Source organism: Ctenopharyngodon idella, chromosome 19, assembly GCF_019924925.1.
Source record: "Ctenopharyngodon idella isolate HZGC_01 chromosome 19, HZGC01, whole genome shotgun sequence".
In the NCBI taxonomy this organism is placed as follows: domain Eukaryota; kingdom Metazoa; phylum Chordata; class Actinopteri; order Cypriniformes; family Xenocyprididae; genus Ctenopharyngodon; species Ctenopharyngodon idella.
This window is the reverse complement of record NC_067238.1, coordinates 28,485,410-28,502,691: the sequence shown is the minus strand read 5'-3', so window position 1 is coordinate 28,502,691 and position 17,282 is coordinate 28,485,410. Positions and strand designations below refer to the sequence as shown.

The 17,282-nt window shown below is 35.4% G+C and overlaps 1 protein-coding gene across 9 annotated transcripts in view; it reads right to left on the bottom strand.

Annotated features, from left to right (window-relative positions):
• Positions 1 to 17,282, bottom strand: part of vps50 (VPS50 EARP/GARPII complex subunit) — a 135,959-nt gene that overhangs the window by 69,810 nt on the left and 48,867 nt on the right. For 6 of the 9 annotated variants that reach the window (XM_051872198.1, XM_051872200.1, XM_051872203.1 and 3 more), the window contains exons 13-14: positions 9,483 to 9,612; positions 698 to 730 (exon numbers count right to left, since the gene is read on the bottom strand). In XM_051872198.1, the coding sequence (XP_051728158.1) occupies positions 698 to 730; positions 9,483 to 9,612 (163 nt within the window). The remainder of the gene's footprint in view (positions 1 to 697; positions 731 to 9,482; positions 9,613 to 17,282) is intronic. The other 3 variants (XM_051872199.1, XM_051872201.1, XM_051872206.1) reach the window with 1 other exon arrangement.

Below are 17,282 nucleotides of genomic sequence, written 5' to 3'. Positions count from 1 at the left end.
CAGGCTCTTGTTTACTGTATATACACACAGTGCTACCCTATAATTCACAAAACAAAAATAAGAAAATTATATATACATATATATATATATCCAGGTCATTTCTACCTGACATTTCTTGTCATCTCTCCACTTTGCTATCAATAAAATGGTATAAAGCAACAAAAAAAGAATAAATTAAAGGTTTAAATATATTTGAAAATCATCTTATATTAAAAATATTAATTAAGTAAATAAGTATTGTTCAAAAGTTTAAGGTCGGTAAGATTTTTTTATGTTTTTTAAAGTCTCTTCTGCTCACCAAGGCTGCATTTATTTCATCAAAATAAAGTAAAAACAGTAATATTGTGAAATATTACAATTTATAATGACTGTTTTCTATTTTAATGTGTTAAAATGCAATTTTTTCCTATGACGCAAAGCTGAATATTTAGCATCATTAGTCCAGTCTTCAGTGTCACATGATCGTTCAGAAATCATTTGAAACATTTCTGATTATTATCAATGTTGAAAACAGTGGTGCTGCTTAATATTTTTGAGGAAACTATGATACAACTTTGTACAGTGAACGGAAAGATTAAAAACAGCATTTATTTTTATTTTAACTTTTTTCAACAAATGTAAAACGTCTTCGTCACTTTTGATCAATTTATCTTTAGAGAATAAAAATATAATAAACATACAAAAAAATCTTACTTACCCAAAACTTTTGAATGGTAGTGTATGAGCAGGACTAAAAAAAGGGACAAAAATAAACATTATCATGCTTTTGGAAAAATATTCTTTGAATATGTCCCCTTTGAATTATGCCACAATAGCCTGAGTTTTTCCACAGATAAATACTGTAGTTATGTAGTTAATTAATCAACATGTGCAATTACTTCAATTAAAATTTAAAATGATTGACAACCCTAATAATGTGTCATGTCCAACTTTAGACTGCGGCTCATCTTCTCTGGTGACCCTGGCAGGTCTACAGTTCATTTATTCAGGAGGGATATCAAGGGTAAAGTGACATTGATTACTCATAACCTTTCTTCCTGGAAAATATGAAAGGATGCAGGTGTACAACTGCAATTCACAACGAACAGCGGGAAATAAGGTTCTTTTAAAAGATGGTCATTAGATTGTCAGGTTTCTTATTAAAAGCAAAATGTAATTTAAGAGAATATGATGCCAAGAGATGAGTGGAAAAAAAAACAACAACAGGAAAATCTTTGACCTAATCTGACAGGACAGCCTGACACTGGAGGGCTAAATCTCCAACAAGAATCACAGCTAATTTAGTTCAGCAGGATGGGAAAACAAAGTCAGAAGCAAATCAACATTTACGCCTCATTACCTCTTCATAAAATAAAGAAAAACATCTTGAACATCAAAAAGATTGCACAATCATTCAAAACATATCTCCTTATGTCTAAAAAAAACCAAAGACTTTAGATATACAAAGATGGTGCACTCATTTTTACTATGAATGGAAGAAAGTGCAACACGAAATATGGCAGAAATAGTCACTGTCCTAAGACACGCTGAAGACTACACATGCGCATTGGCTGGTCCAGCCTGAAATATATGCTTTTTAATACTATTTGTGCATAAGAAACAAAATTCAAGTAGACTTGGTCTTGGATCCCCGAAATAGCTGCCAAGAGGCACTGCAGATATAGCTGCCAAGTGAATAGACCGTCTAAATTCAGAGCTATGACTGATTTGAGGTCAGTATTGTGCTCTCTTCAATGATTCAGGATTAAATGTACAGTTTGAGAAGACAAAACCTCATATTTACCCGCAGTGTAAATACATGGCTAGGGGAGCACAAGAACACCTGACCTATTCACTCCGAGAATCCTGGGTGAAAACAACAAGCTTTGACTTCAGGAAGATCTTTGTCTAAGTCAGGTGTAAGAACTTTTTTCCACTTCCAAACTGAAAATGTACATCCAAAGAACAGATTAACCACTCTTTCACAGCTCAGAAATACATATCTGCAGCTAGAGCTGCACAATTCTGGATAAACTGAGAATGATGTTTTGCTTTTGTTTTTTAAATGATCACAATTCTGAATAGACAACTAAACAAACATGTAATTTACTACAGGTTCTGACATAATGTTAATTGCTGCAGTCTAATTAAAAAAAAATGTAATTCAAAAAATTAAAATAACTGAATGAATGATTCAATGACTCACTAATAGACTTCACTGGTTTCAATGCTGGATGAAACAGCGTTTTTGAATGAATCTCTTGAATGAATGATTCAATGATGAATACATTTTTTTAACAGTCACTTGTTGTCGCCTACTGGTGTAACAATGTAATTGATACCATTTTTATTGGAAGAGTCAAGTTACTTTAAATAGGTGATTTACCCTATTTTGATATCAGTGTTTATACCCAAATTTGTATCCCAGTACTTCTGTGATAATTTGAATTATTGTAACACAGAAATAACAATACTGTGTGGTTGTTTGTGAAGCTGTTTCATACCTACACATGATCTATACCAAAGTCCCTTTCAAGGAAAGTCTGTTCACTCGGCGGCCATATTTGCAACGCCTCCGGGCAGCTATTTCGGGCATCCAAGACTAAGTCCTATGTATTTGAATGGGGGAATCCTGAAATCTCAAAAAATGCTTGCCGAACTCACAATTAAATAACATATTTCAAATCAGCAACAAAATCTGACATAAACTGTCCCATAAATGTTGCTTTTTATGCTCAAATATTGTTAATAAAAGGTTATTTTCCAGGCTAGACGAGCTAATGAGCATGTGCAGTTTCTCCCATTCACTATATCTATAGTCTTTGCCTATACATACTCTCTCCGGATCAGCGGCAGCACCAACGCAGATTTGTATGTTCGCTGTGATCATACTTGTCAAAGGTCTAGCAAACATATTTAAATTGTTGTCATTTAGGAACAAGATTGCATGGGTGTTTGGGAGATTGCAGTCTTTTAATGATTAATCATTCAGCCCTACATTCTTGAAACTGGAAGTGGTGATTTTGTGCTTAGGGAGGATCATCCAAAAGCAAAATCACATGTTCAGTCTTTCTTAAACTCTCCAGTATATCAGTTTCTAGTCTATGACATAAGGGAGACATTAAATACAAAAACTGTTGAAATTTGCACTTCGAATGTTCTCAGTCACATTTGACATTCTCCTCATGAAGACAAATGGCTAAATTGTTCAGGAATAAAAGCAAAGCATGATTTACTGCCTCGTTCAGAGAAAGCATCTTTCCCATAGTTCCCAATTGCTCCATTCCCACTCAACAGAGCCAAACCTCTAAAGCAGGACCTTCAACCAAAGTTACAACATCTTCTTACTCAAGCACATACACGTAAGACCAAAGGCGAGCAGTGCTTTCCCAAAGACACAGACACTATCAATCTAAACTGTGAAGCAAACCCCAGAACCGATCCTGAGAAACACCCTGCCAAATCAAGGTCTAACTTGCATTGTAATGAATTACTTTCGACCGTTTTTTCCACACATGGTAGTCAGTGATTATACACCTTGTGAAATTAGATAGCAAAGCAAGTCACAGGCCAGCGGAGGCAATTTACCTGTTGATGGCTCTGACAACTAAGAAGAGGAAAGTAAAGTCATCTCGACACGGACCAAGATGAATACCGTATGCAACCGCACGCAACAAGAGCTGTAATTGTCAATTTCACACAGGGATTGGTGCATTATTCAATGTTACGGACACACGTAAGAAGTTAAGCATATCGGCCTCCTGATATACTGCGCTTACTGCAGAACAGAATATCAACTAGATGTATGTAAATAAATGAGATGTTTGAATTTTTCCTGAGATTTATAAGTAGAAATGCATATATGATGGGGAAATGCAACCTCATATTTAATACCATGAAGTTAAAGTTCAATTGGTTAACATTAGTTAATGCATAAGATATCACAAGATACTCTTATTGTTAATGCATAAAACTATTGTTCAATGCTATAGTAATTCATGTTCATTCATAATAATAAATAATGTACTAAATAACAATAATATGACATATCTAATAACATTTCCTTATAAAAAGTATTTAATATTATTTCACATATTAATTATTGTTAATATTTTTTAAAACCCTTTTGGCCTGGTTTACTCTGCACTGCTGTAGGCCTCTACAGAATTTGGCTATTTCTGTGGTAATCAACACTGTCACAAGTGCTGTTAATAGAGGTCAACATGTAATTGAAAATTCAGAACATCCCTTTAGGATTGTAGTTTACATATTGATTTGATTGGGAATTTAAAAAACGAGTGTGTCAGCATGGCATAGATTGGCACCTTTTCCCACTTCTACATGTCAGTAACAGAAAGGTGACAGAAGCCACGCTACAGTGGGTCACTTTCCCTGTCGCCCATGAATGATCATTTATCCTTATTTGGAGAGATGGTTCTATTCACTGGACGTGACGAGGAATATATAGGTGTCATTAATTACCGATACAAAACTTTGACAAGTTTAGTGCATCAGTGTATCAACTAGTAAATGCATCAATCCATTTTGCCACTGACAGTAGAGAAGATGCAAAGCTTAGTCAAGGTCACTGCCACAGTCTGAGAGGATATAAACATCTCTGATGAAACCTCACGGGACACTGGACAGTTTAACAACATATTACGACAAACGATCGAGAAAAATGCCCTGGCATTAAAAGCAAAAAAATTCTAGGCCCATTTGACTACATGACTATGTAGTATGTATATATTTTATAATCAAAATATTTCTATTTCAAATAAATGTTGTTCTTTCTATTCACCAAAGAATCCTGAAAAATAATTGTATCACAGTTTCCACAAAAATATTAAGCACTGTTTTCAACTGATAAAAATAAGGAATGTTTCATGAGCATGAAACCAACATTTTCATTAAATTGGTTTCTGAAGGGTCATGTGATACTGAAGACTCGAGTAATGATGCTGAAAATTCACTATATCACCACTTTGCCATCAGACGAATAAATTACATTTTAAAATATATTAAAATAGATTACTTTAAATTGTAATAATATTTTACAATATTACTGTTTTATTGTATTGATCAAATAAATGAAGACTTGGTTAGCAGAAGAGACTTCTTTCAAAGAATTTAATTTAGTGGGTGAGAAAGGAATAGCTTAAGCCATCTCATAAAGTCTTCCCAAGTCAAAATATACCTTAGTTATGTATAGTAACTGATGACACAAGCAAAAAAACTCTGTGCTTATCCCCAATAAGCCCAAACACTGCTGCACTGTCACAGTGTCTTCTGCCTTTCCGTAGCCTACAGGCCTGCAGATTAGTGCAGTCACTTAGTCGAAGAAGGAGTTGTCGAATGTGGGAGAGAGGGGGGAAAAAAAGAACTAAAAGAAATGGGCAGGAGATGAAAGAACATCTTAAAAATATAAACTATCCAGCAAAATGTGTGCTTGAGAATCTTTTTTAAACTTAGAACAACAACTGATGACGAGTAAACACACGATACTCTCTGTGTCCCCATATTATCTCAATCACAAATTATTCTTGAACTTGATCTGTCAAATATCTCATGCTAAATCTACACAGAGGAGCATAAAAACCGAGCTACAATTTCAACATTTAAAAGTTGATAAATGTTCGGTTTCATATGAATTAAGGCCCATTCCCACTAAGAACGATAACAATAAAGATAACTATAACGATAGCTATATTAGCGTCCACACTAGTGGTCGTTCTGTTTATTATTGTGCAGTTTTGACGTCTGCCGCTTTAAATGCTCAAGCTCTTTAAAGCAGGATGGATTCTGATTGGCTGTTAATGTTTTAATCGTTCATCAGCTGGAAAACATCGTTCTGAAAGTGATTCCAACAATATCGCAGATTTATCTTGATTTAGGGATGTTTACATGTTGTAACTGGGAAATGAGACAAAAATACTGATTATGAAATATTTTTTTTTTATCCATTACTATGGATTGAGATTAAAGGATTAGTTCACTTTAAAATGAAAATTACCCCAAGATTTACACACCCTCAAGCCATCCTAGGTGTATATGACTTTCTTCTTTCTGATGAACACAATCTGAGTTATTTCAATAAATATCCTGACGCTTCTAAGCGTTATAATGGCAGTGAACATGAAGCGAGGCGTTTGTGTAAGAAAAATATCCATATTTAACAAATTATGAAGTAAAATATCTAGCTTCCGCCAGACAGCCTATTTAACTCATGGAAAAAGTAACACTTCTCACATTTCAAAACGCTTATGCTACATCCTACACCTTCCGTATTCAACTTACGAAACTTTTGTAAGCTGAATATGGAAGGCAGTCTGCCGGAAGCTAGATATTTTACTTTAACTTGTTAAATATTGATATTTTTCTTACATAAACGCATTGCTTCTCTTCAGAAGTCCTTTATTAACCCCCCGGAGCCGCGTGGAGTATGTTTATGATGGATGGATGCACTTTCTTGAGGTTCAAACTTGTTGCCCCCGTTCACTGCCATTATAAAGCTTGGACACGTCAGGATATTTATTAATATATTATAATTCCGATTGTGTTCTTCAAAAAGAAGAAAGTCATATACACCTATGTAAGATGGCTTGAGGGTGGAGTAAATCCTGGGGTAATTTTCATTTTAAAATGAACTAATCCTTTAATACTATAAAGCACTTTATTCTAAAAAGTATTCTTTATACAGTTTATAAGAAAAATGATACTGATGTAACTTGAGTGTATTTTGTTTTGTTCCATTGGCAGCACTTCCATTTGTTTTACACATTAAGCTCACTAAATTTATTTTATATTGTTAAATAAAATTTTATGTTATTTTCTAAAAGCTATTTTGGCAGAGTCATTGATAAATTACGACTGCGATGCAAGTAATTGCTCTCTTGAGGACTGATGTGGAAAAAAAAGCACAGAAATGTGTGTATTTCTGAGTTTAAGTTATTTAATTTAGGGCGCTTTAGCAAATGTGAAAGATGATAAAGTAGAATAAATCTGAGGTGAAAATGCGCAAGTTAAAATTCACAATAAAATACAGTTTTATTAGAAATAAATATTTAAAACAAATTATATTATTTCCCCACATTCAATATTTATAGAAAATAACCACAAAACCATCATTACCTACAGCAACAATGGCTGTTCAGTCAGTAACATTTCGTATGCTTCCCCCTGCAGGGGTTATTAGGGTACTTTAGAAAGGTTCAATGAATTTCCAATGACAGACCTAACCAAGAACAAGCACCAATCTATTTCAGCAGTGCTCAGTGACCTCAGAAATCGAAGCGGAGGCAAGACAGAAAGGCAAATGTTACAAACTACATTGCAGTTGGCTAACGGCGCAGCACCCCTTTCAATTACCTGCTCAGTCTTCTTGGCCACAGCTGTGCCGATTACAGCACACACCGAAAGCCATTTCCTCTAAATATACAAGGCGAGACCTTACACTATAAAAACACAAATGTAATGCTAATAAATCTAGCCATCACGGGGTAGTGAGCACCCTAATGAATCCCTAGCTCCGCTAAAACTGATTTAGAGTTACATAAAAAGGAGCCAAAATACAAGAGTCGACCTCCAGACGGTTTAGAGGAACACAAGGGGGCTTAGAGAGTTGCATCAGCAGAAAGATGAACCTCAGGTGCCAAAGAAAGCTGAAAAAATACTATTACTTTCAGAGATGAAGCCTAGCAAGTGGTCCACATGACATGTTACACCAGAGTCTGAATCTAGCTTGGAGCATTTACAGATCCCTACACCTCATATTTGGTCTTATCTTTTCCCTACTTCTATCTATTCCATTAAAAGGCAAAAGAAAAAAAAAAAATTCTTAACCAGTATATTTATATATCTAAAAACAATAAAATTTCAATCAAAATGCATAAGCTATTAACACTGTGCTGTTGGGACGTTTTTGACCAAAAATTTTTACGTTTTGTCTTTTTCGAATTTTTTTCATTGGAATGGTACAAAGGTTTTGGTAAAGGTTTTGGCACTTGCTGTGTGAACATACAAAAAAAAAAAAAGAAGAAGAAGAAGAAAAAAAAGAAAACCCTGGACATGATTCAAAGAGGTTAAATGGTCCTGACAAAAACAGTCATACTTTTATTGTTCGTGTTCAAAAATGGCCGCATTGGAAATGAATGGGAGACGAATTTCATCTATCGGAAACTGGTTTTGCGCACAAACAAAATCTTACTAAAAGCTCATTTTTTGAGATATCAACCTTAAATTTGGAACGCAGTTTGTTTAGATTTATGGCTTTGATTTTCTCACAGTTTTAGAGTAAAATGTGTTTTGGAAAATAATTATTTCATATAAAAATTTTTTTTTGAATTTTTTTTAACAATAAATGTACAATTTTATAAGCTCAATTTTTTAAACTTTTTTCACTTCAACAATAATCTGCCAAGTGTCGTCTTTAAAAAGAGACCAAACCTAAGTCTGTGGCAGTTTAAGTTGGAAAAGTTGCTCAAAAAGTGAATAAATGGGTTATAACTACAGCATAAATAAAATGTAGTACCATAAAATCCCCTAAAAATGCAAAATATTAAATAAATGCTTTAAATGCTCAAGCTCGTTAAAGCAGGATGGATTCTGATTGGCTGTCAATATTTTTTATTGTTCATCAGCAGGAAAAAGATTATTGTGAAAGTGATTCATCAATACTGTTCGTCTGTAATTATCGTTATAGTTGTGGTGTAAACTCTGCTATTCTTTTATATTTAGAACGATTCTTAAAACGATATCGTTATAGTTATCCATGGTGTGAACGGGACTTAACACTGAGAGAAACTATACCATATTAATTTGGTCTTATCCTATTGATAGGTTTTTTTTTTTTTTTTTTTCTAAATTAAAAGTAATATATTTGAGATAAAAGTCATTCATAAAAATTAATATACATTTTGGCTAAGGTACTTTATCTTGTTTAAAGGATGTTTTTAAATGAAAAACAAGACTGCAGAAGGATTTTTCCCCATTGTCAAATGTACAAAGAGCATTATGATGGGGAATATAGGGGTGTTAATATTTCAGTCTGCTTGAACCTGATCATCTGATCAGCGCTACTGATTGTATCATCATGGGAAGTCTTTTTGATGCTCTGTTTGGTGCCATTGTTATTATTGTTCTTTTGCCGATTATCTCTGCATGGCAGTGCGGCCCAGCATCTCCTGTGGAATTTTGCCTTGATTGTCAGCCAAAAAGTATATTACCGACACAACACGTCATTTTGAATCTTTTGAATAGTGCCTTTGGTTAGACTAAAATAAAGCGCTGTCTTATCAAGAGTGGTGACCAACTCCACTTAACAAAAGAGAAACTAACAATAAAATGAGAGGGTGTGCATGACTTTAATATTATGCACTTATGTCAACAAAATAGTTTGTTTATTATGTTTAACACATACTTTTATCATATTCAAAATACAATTTACCTAAGAAATGAACCCATGACTCTTTATGCAGTAGACAAGAGTGACTAATTTTGCTTACCAGGAGTCGTCACTTCTTCTTTGTAGTGCTCATCGTGCCACCGCATGGTTAGATGGTAACTAAGCATCACCTCCCACAAGGCCTTGCAGAGGTCGGTCAAGCAGGGGATGTAGCTGTCTGTGGTAATGTGCTGGGGTGAGAAAGATAAAAGCAATTTCAACAAGCTCCTTCAGCTTCACCATGAGAACAACATGTCATTTTTTTAAAAGCTGTGAGACACAGGAGGATGAAATTGAGTAAAATATGCCTTCATTATACATATCTAGTTCAGTCATGAAACTCTAGAGGGCACAGGCTGAGAGATCCTTTAAATGCAATCTGCAAGCAATCACATCATTACTGCATGGCATAAACTGATCCTGAAGCCAATGAGATTGCCTGCTCAACATTTAAATAGTCTAGTTCAGTGTTTGCTGTAAGCTGTACCTGCAGTGCACTTTCAGAGTTCCTCTGAAACCCTCCACCTCCCCCAGCTCCACCTGCCTAGATCTACTACAGGATTTATGCATGTCTATTTGTGCAGCAGCAGCATATCTTACATGCTCACAGCAGTGTGTCTGTATCTATTAACAGTAGCAAGTCCATACTTGCTTTGCAGAATTAGCAGAAGCAGCGTAGCAGATCTAGTCCGCTAAGACCAAATACATTAACAGTGCCATAATCAATAACATGCTTAAACTATTTTGAGAGTTATCATGATTGAAATGAGATTAATTATATTGCAAGCAGGGCACAAGTATATTTAAAGGAATACAAGATTTAAGGAATTTGCCATGACAGAAATAAATTACAAATTTTCAAAACAGAAAACAGTTATTTTTTAAATCGAAAGTGAATAGTGAAAGTGACGTGAAGGCCAAGTATGGTAACCCATCCTCTGCATTTAACCCAACCAAATTAGTGCACACACAATAGGAGTAAACACACACACACACACACAGACACACACACAGACATTTAAATTCAAGTAAAATGACCACTCAAACAAATCCCTGAATCAGTAAGAATACTATTGATAGTACTGTATGAGCAGAACTGACTCCCAGAAATGGGACTTGGGTTTTACTTTTTAACAACCCTAAATTTGGAAAAATTTGTGTAAGACATTAATACTTTCTAAGGATCCAGACACACCCTGGAAAAAATCAAATCTGAGAAAAGACACTAAAGATCTGTTTAGGAACCCAGTTGAGCACAACATTATGGCCTGGTTTCACAGACAGGGCTTAAGGCCCCAATATACTCATGGCGAAGTTTTTTTCGTTCTTCGTTTAGGGGTAAAACAGTGTCAGTGTCTCGTTTCATCAGAAGTACAACTTCATTTATTACTATAAAGCAGCTCTCCAGTGTGTTCATGCTTTCACTCGCGGACATCTGACATCAACGGACTGAACAGGAGAAATGAACCAGAAAAGATTTCTCCACACACACCTACCTATTATGTAATTGCCACGGATCAATGGTAGTACAAAGGTGTTTACCAGCCAAAGCGAACTTTTTCGGAAAGTTTGCTTTTGGCAAGCTGTTTCGAACTCCCAAAACAAACTCCAAACGAACTTTGTCTTGGCCTGATTTTGTTTGAAATTACGTCACATGAGTTTGTTCTTCGATTTCACTTGAAGTATATCGGGGCCTTTAGATTAAGCGAGGATTAAGCCTTAGTTCAATTAGAACATTTAAGCAGCTTTTATAAATGTTCCTTAGAAAGAAAAAAAACATTACTTGATGTGCATCTTGAGACAAAACAATGGCACTGACATATTTTAAGATATGTTTCAGTTAAAACAGCTCAAACATGCATTTTAGTCTGAGACTAGGCTTAAGCATTGTCTGTAAAACTAGGGGTATGTCTTTTCAGATGTGCATGCATCCTTAAATCAAGCTAAAGACATTTGGAAAACAGTAAATCTGACAGTGAGGAAGCATGAATACACCAGAGATAATGATTGACCTGCTGTAGACCTTAATGAATATTTACCATGAGATCAATCCTTCAAAAGCTCTGAGAATCTCCTGCATTCCTTGGAACGTTATAATTAGAAATAATACCATAGAGACAACAAAACAAGCTCCTGTCTGGGATGAGAGACTGTATATCAAATCGGGAGGTGGGCTGTGTGCTGAAGCAAAATACAGTTTGAATCAACTCTGACATCGGTGACACTGGCGTTCTCAGAGGAACTGACATACTCCCTTTGGTCAGTGCGATTTGTGGCCGTGGAAAGCTGACATAAACTTTGCCGTGTCTAGAACCGCAGCATTGCCGACTCATCCATACACATATTCATCAATGCTGTCAGCAGAGAGATGCTGGAGCTCTGTCCTTGCCTTTTCTTAACCATGCTTGGAAACTCTGCGAACGGCTGGAGTTTGGTAAATTACGATCGGCCAGAGGCTCGCCGAGGCTGTATTTGAAGGCAAGGGAACGGCACATAGCAACACGGCCTCCAGCTGTGGAAAAGCTAACAGTTTTTGCGCTTTAGTTGCAATTTATGTATTACAGTCATCACTTTTTTCTATAGAACCAGTGTTACTGCAAGGCTTATTTGTACGTTTACCAATGGACTTTGCAAATAAGGACTCACCACAGCAGCATTTTAGTTTTTAATCATCTATTGCCAAACATTTACCTAATCTAACCCAAGTTACCTGTGTAGGAACTTCAAATATGTGAACAACATTTGTAGAGCAGATGGCATAGGCATTTTGCCAGTTAATGTTTATGGTCTATGAGAAAGAGCATACAATGAAACTATTTCAGTCAAGAAAATTTTTCCATTTCAAAATGTTCTAGCAACTTTGAACATAGGACAACAAAATACACCACAATTTTTCCTGCCGTAAGTAAATAGTAAGACATTAAACAGTGACTATACAATAGTTTTGATTAATTCTGTTTTATTAAAATAATGTCAACATTAATCACTCCCTAGCCCAAAAATATCTACCCTCATGCAAGATTAAAGGGTTAGTTCACCCAAAAATGAAAATAATGTCATTTATTACTCACCCTCATGTCATTCTACAGTGATTCAGATTGCGTGTCAAAATGCCAAACTTTGAACTTTGGCGTTCTTAATCACTGATTCGAAACAAAAGATTCGAAGCAGTGTTTTGAAATCGACCATCACTAGATATCATTGAAAAGTCGTTATTTTGTTTTTTTGGCACACAAAAAGTTCTCGTCGCTTTATATTATTAAGATAGAACCACTGAATTCACATGAACTGTTTTAAATATGTTTTGAGTACCTTTCTGGATCTTGAGGAGTTCAATGGCATTGCTGTCTATGCAGGCCTCACTGAGCCATCAGATTTCATCAAAAATAACTTAATTTGTGTTCCGAAGATGAACAAAGGCCTTATGGGTGTAGAACAACATGAGAGTGAGTAATAAATGACATTATTTTCATTTTTGGCTGAACTAACCCTTTAAAATGCATATTAAACTAGAGAAAAATACAAATATGCATTGACAAAAGATTTGGGTTCATTTAAAAACATATTGTTTACTGTTATGAAAACATTCATAAATTTATTCAGTCAGTGTTTAACCTGCTATGAGTCACAGAGCAAGGTCACACAAGCTCTGATGGATTTAATAGATTTCATAATTTTAAGTAACTGTGCTTATATTTTCTGCATCACAATCAACTCCATCGCACAATGCAGAAAGAAATCATTTGGGGTTTTTTTTAGACAATTTTCCTAATTTTAAATACAAAAACAGTACACTTGCTAAATATTATTAAAATTTAAAATAACTTTTATATTTTAATACATTAAAAATAATTATAATACATTTGATTTATTTCTGTGACAGCAAAGCTGAATCTTCAGTCTTCAGTGTCACATGATCCTTCAAAAATCACCCTAATATGCTGATTTGGTGATCAAGGAACATTTCTTATTGTCAGTGTTGAAAACATTTGTGCTGCTTAATATTTTTTCTGGAAACTGCAATACTTTTTGTCAGGATTCCTTGATAAACAGAAACGGTCTCGTTGCTGAATAATGAATATTAATTTATTTAAAGGGGTCATGACATGAGAAAGTGAATTGCCTTGATCTTTTGACATATAAGAGGTATTTGTACTATTAAAACATCCTGTAAATTTCAAAGCTTAAAATGGCCTTCTGCATTATAAAAAAGCATTTATTTAATTAAGCTCCAAAAACAGCTCGTTCTGATATTGCGGGATCTGTGACGTCACACGGGCAAATACATTTGCATATGACTGCCTCCAGAGCAAGACACTGACAAATAGTTATACGGATCGCGTTGAAGGATTATATGTTTGTTCAGAACATTTTGTTTTGTCAGTGAGGCACAGTGTAATGGATATTTGGGAAAAAAACTTGATGAAACATGAAGCTGCCAACTGTATCGGATCTGACAGCAGCTGCATCACAAATCATAAGTAAATGATTTCATAATGCTTTGTCAATAAATTAAGGTTTTATATGGATTATGTTTTCAAAGCACATACTCACGTGCAATATGTTTCCTATGCAATGACGTTAACCAATCATAACAGTGGACATTAACTGACAAGCCTTAAAGGAGGCGCTGTTAAAAACAGATCATTTCAGACAGAGGGTCAGAATGAAGGTAGAAAATAATTGTTTTTCCATCATATATACATATTTTTTTGTGTGTGCAAAAAACGTTTTAAAGAAGTTAAAATTCAAACAAATTCAGGTCAAACTAAATAATGAGAACAAACATTCATGAATTGATTAATGTGAATGGTGGGTTCTTACATATTTATACTAAATATTTTGTCAAATCTTGTTTGATGTGTAAGGCAGGTAGTGATGCGTAAAAGGCAACAGAAAAATCTTTGAGAAAATGGAAGCTTCCAAACATAAATGAGCATCTCTGAACATATTCAACACATTAATTCAAATCAATACCTTGATACATAAACTTGTTTCAGCCCTGTTTTGACCCAGAACTCAAGAACCAGTGCATCCTAAAAACCCACCAGGTGTTTCCCTGCGTTTTGAGAGAAAGTTAGTCAATGATAGCACTTACAAATCACACTCATTCAACTCATTGAGACTTTAAAACAAACAATCAAATGAATAAAACACTCATTCACTTTTGTATTCACATGCTGAGACACAATGCGACCTGATCTGAGTGGCTGCGATAAATCTAATTAGGTCTCTGCTGCATACAGAAAAAGCTCTGGGCATTTAGAGGTGATTCATCACTTACGGTAATTCTGCAGTAACAGATAAACAAGCTCATATGAAACCTTCCCACACAACTCATTACACTAGAGCGTCTACAACTAATGCAATGAACGGTGGCTCAAGTATTATACTGAAGGAAATGCATAACATTGCCAAAGCCGCCAAAATGTAATACTCAGGGCCAAAAGCAAGAATTATATGAGCCATTTGTCTCATTTGAAGTTTATTGTTTGGGACAGACACAACCCTTCTTTGAATAAAGTTGTATGGTTGCCATCATTGAGTGTGAGGAGATACTTGGATGCTCAGCTGGATTAACACTGATCCAGTAGTTACCACACAGGAAGTACAGTATTCTCATTGAAGTCTAATGACTCCTTTAGGTGAGCAGAAGGAGAAGTCAGTCATCCCATTCAAACAATCAATCCCCCATCCTCTCCAGATGACTTCCTGCTATGAGAATCCAGGCATTGTTGCCTGGCAACTGAGAGTTGGTGGAGGGAAAGGATGATAAATGTCTTTCTAATCTCAAAGGAGTCACATTAGACAGACAGATGGACATTTATAGCTGAAATTTTGATAAGAACATTTCATGCTTTGAGATGACGCATGGGATTCAGGTAGGTGGACAGAAATGGACTCAGGTCAGCAGTGACTTCACTGAATGGTAAGCTGGGAATTTCATCCAAAAAAACATGTCTTAAAGACATCACTGGGGTTGTTTCAGGGCTAATCGCTATTTTCCGTGATGGATGAACATTCAGATAAACACTGCTGGGCAGAGGTGGCCACCTTCCTAAATGCAGTTGAATCATGTCCATTTTCAAATAAGATTGTAGTAAATTTATAAAGTGAAAGAGAGGAAATAAAGTGGGGGGAAAGCGCTGCTGCCGTCAGCAGTCTGTAAACGTGTAAAGTCAGCAAATCTCTGTGGCGTCTTCTCTTCATAACCAAGCTGAAAAAGTCACACCACAGATGGCAGAGCTGGAGAGGCTCAGTCAGGATCAAGGGTTTTATAGTTCTTCAAGAACAGGATGTGAGTATCATATGGCTTTGTGACATTTGGCTACTTCCAGGTTTAAGTGTATGTCTGTGTGTGTGTGTGTATATTATATATATATATTTATTTATTTATTTATTTATTTATTAGGGCTGTCAATAGATACATTTTTTTTTTTAAATCGCGCACGCTTAATCGCGATTAATCGCACACTTATCGTGAAATTAAGCATACACCATTTATCTTGTTTAACATGTCCATTTTGCCATCATTGCCTATATCTGGCAAAGTAAACCATCAGATTGAAGTGTGATTTTCACAAAACTGGGTTTTCCAGCTTTTTTCAAGGTAAATTTAGATGTGTTTCCAAAAAAGGACACTTGCAGACTCCAAAAAGACACCAAATAACCAAATGATCTGATTTCATATAATTCATACATTTATGTAGGCTACACCAAAGCACCCATAAAAAAAAAAAAAAAAAATCACTGCAAAAAAAAAACAAAAACGTTTTAGAATATACAGTGTATAGTATGTGCAACAGCAAAGAGCTTGTTTACATTTTAGACAAGTCAAGCTGCGATACTAAACAGGACCACATGGAGATGCCAAAAAAAACCCTAAACCAACCGCCTTGACCTGCATATATACTAAAAAGTACACAGCAACATACACAGGACAAATCCAAACATTATCCTGAATGTGTGTGAAAACAACGTGAATGTACTGAAATGTGTCTGTGCATAAATACAATGTGCGATCAGTGTGTCGAGAGCGCTCAGACATGATTTGTTTGCGCGTCAATATAACAGACTCATGCGTGCTTCTGTACATCACCACAATTGTCTTTACTTTGACTGCAATCCTCACACATCAAACCTTTCATAGCAAGAAGCTGGTTTGCTTTTTATCCAGCCGAGAAACATAGTTTTCATATCATCTGGCCATACAGCGGTGGGAAGTTTTGACGTTCTGTTCAGACAGGAACTGTGCGATGCGGGAGGGCTCGCGCTCTTCAGATACAATGACACAATATGACAGAGAGTTCGTGTTTTAAAGCGAAACAGACACTGGAGTGAATAATTCTCTCTGCCATCTCTGATATAATCAGCATGGACTTTAAGATCATCTAACTGCATGACGTAAATTACGTTATGACGCAATTTCACATGCTTCCGTAATTTTTTCAAGTTAAGCACGTCCAATTATTTTAACGCGTTAAGGATTTTGAATTAATTGCATGTGTTAAAGCGTTAACGTTGAAAGCTTTATAATGGGAGTTGATAAAGGCCTTCTGAAGCAAAGTGATGGTTTTTTTAAAGAAAATTATCCATATTTAAAAGTCGGCGGATTTCAATATAAGAAAAGAGGACCTTGAGTTTGTTGCACAGCCCTATTTGTTTAAAACGCGAGAGGAGTCTAAGCTTACGATACTCCTACATCCTATGTCATACTCTTGTTACTCTTTACTCTTGTGGCGCAAGTTGACTTGTGTAGCATGCGTATGGTCGTCTGCCGGAAGCTAGTTATTTTAGTTTATAAAGTTTTATATATGGATGTTTTTCTTACAAAAACCCATCGCTTCACTTCAGAAGACCT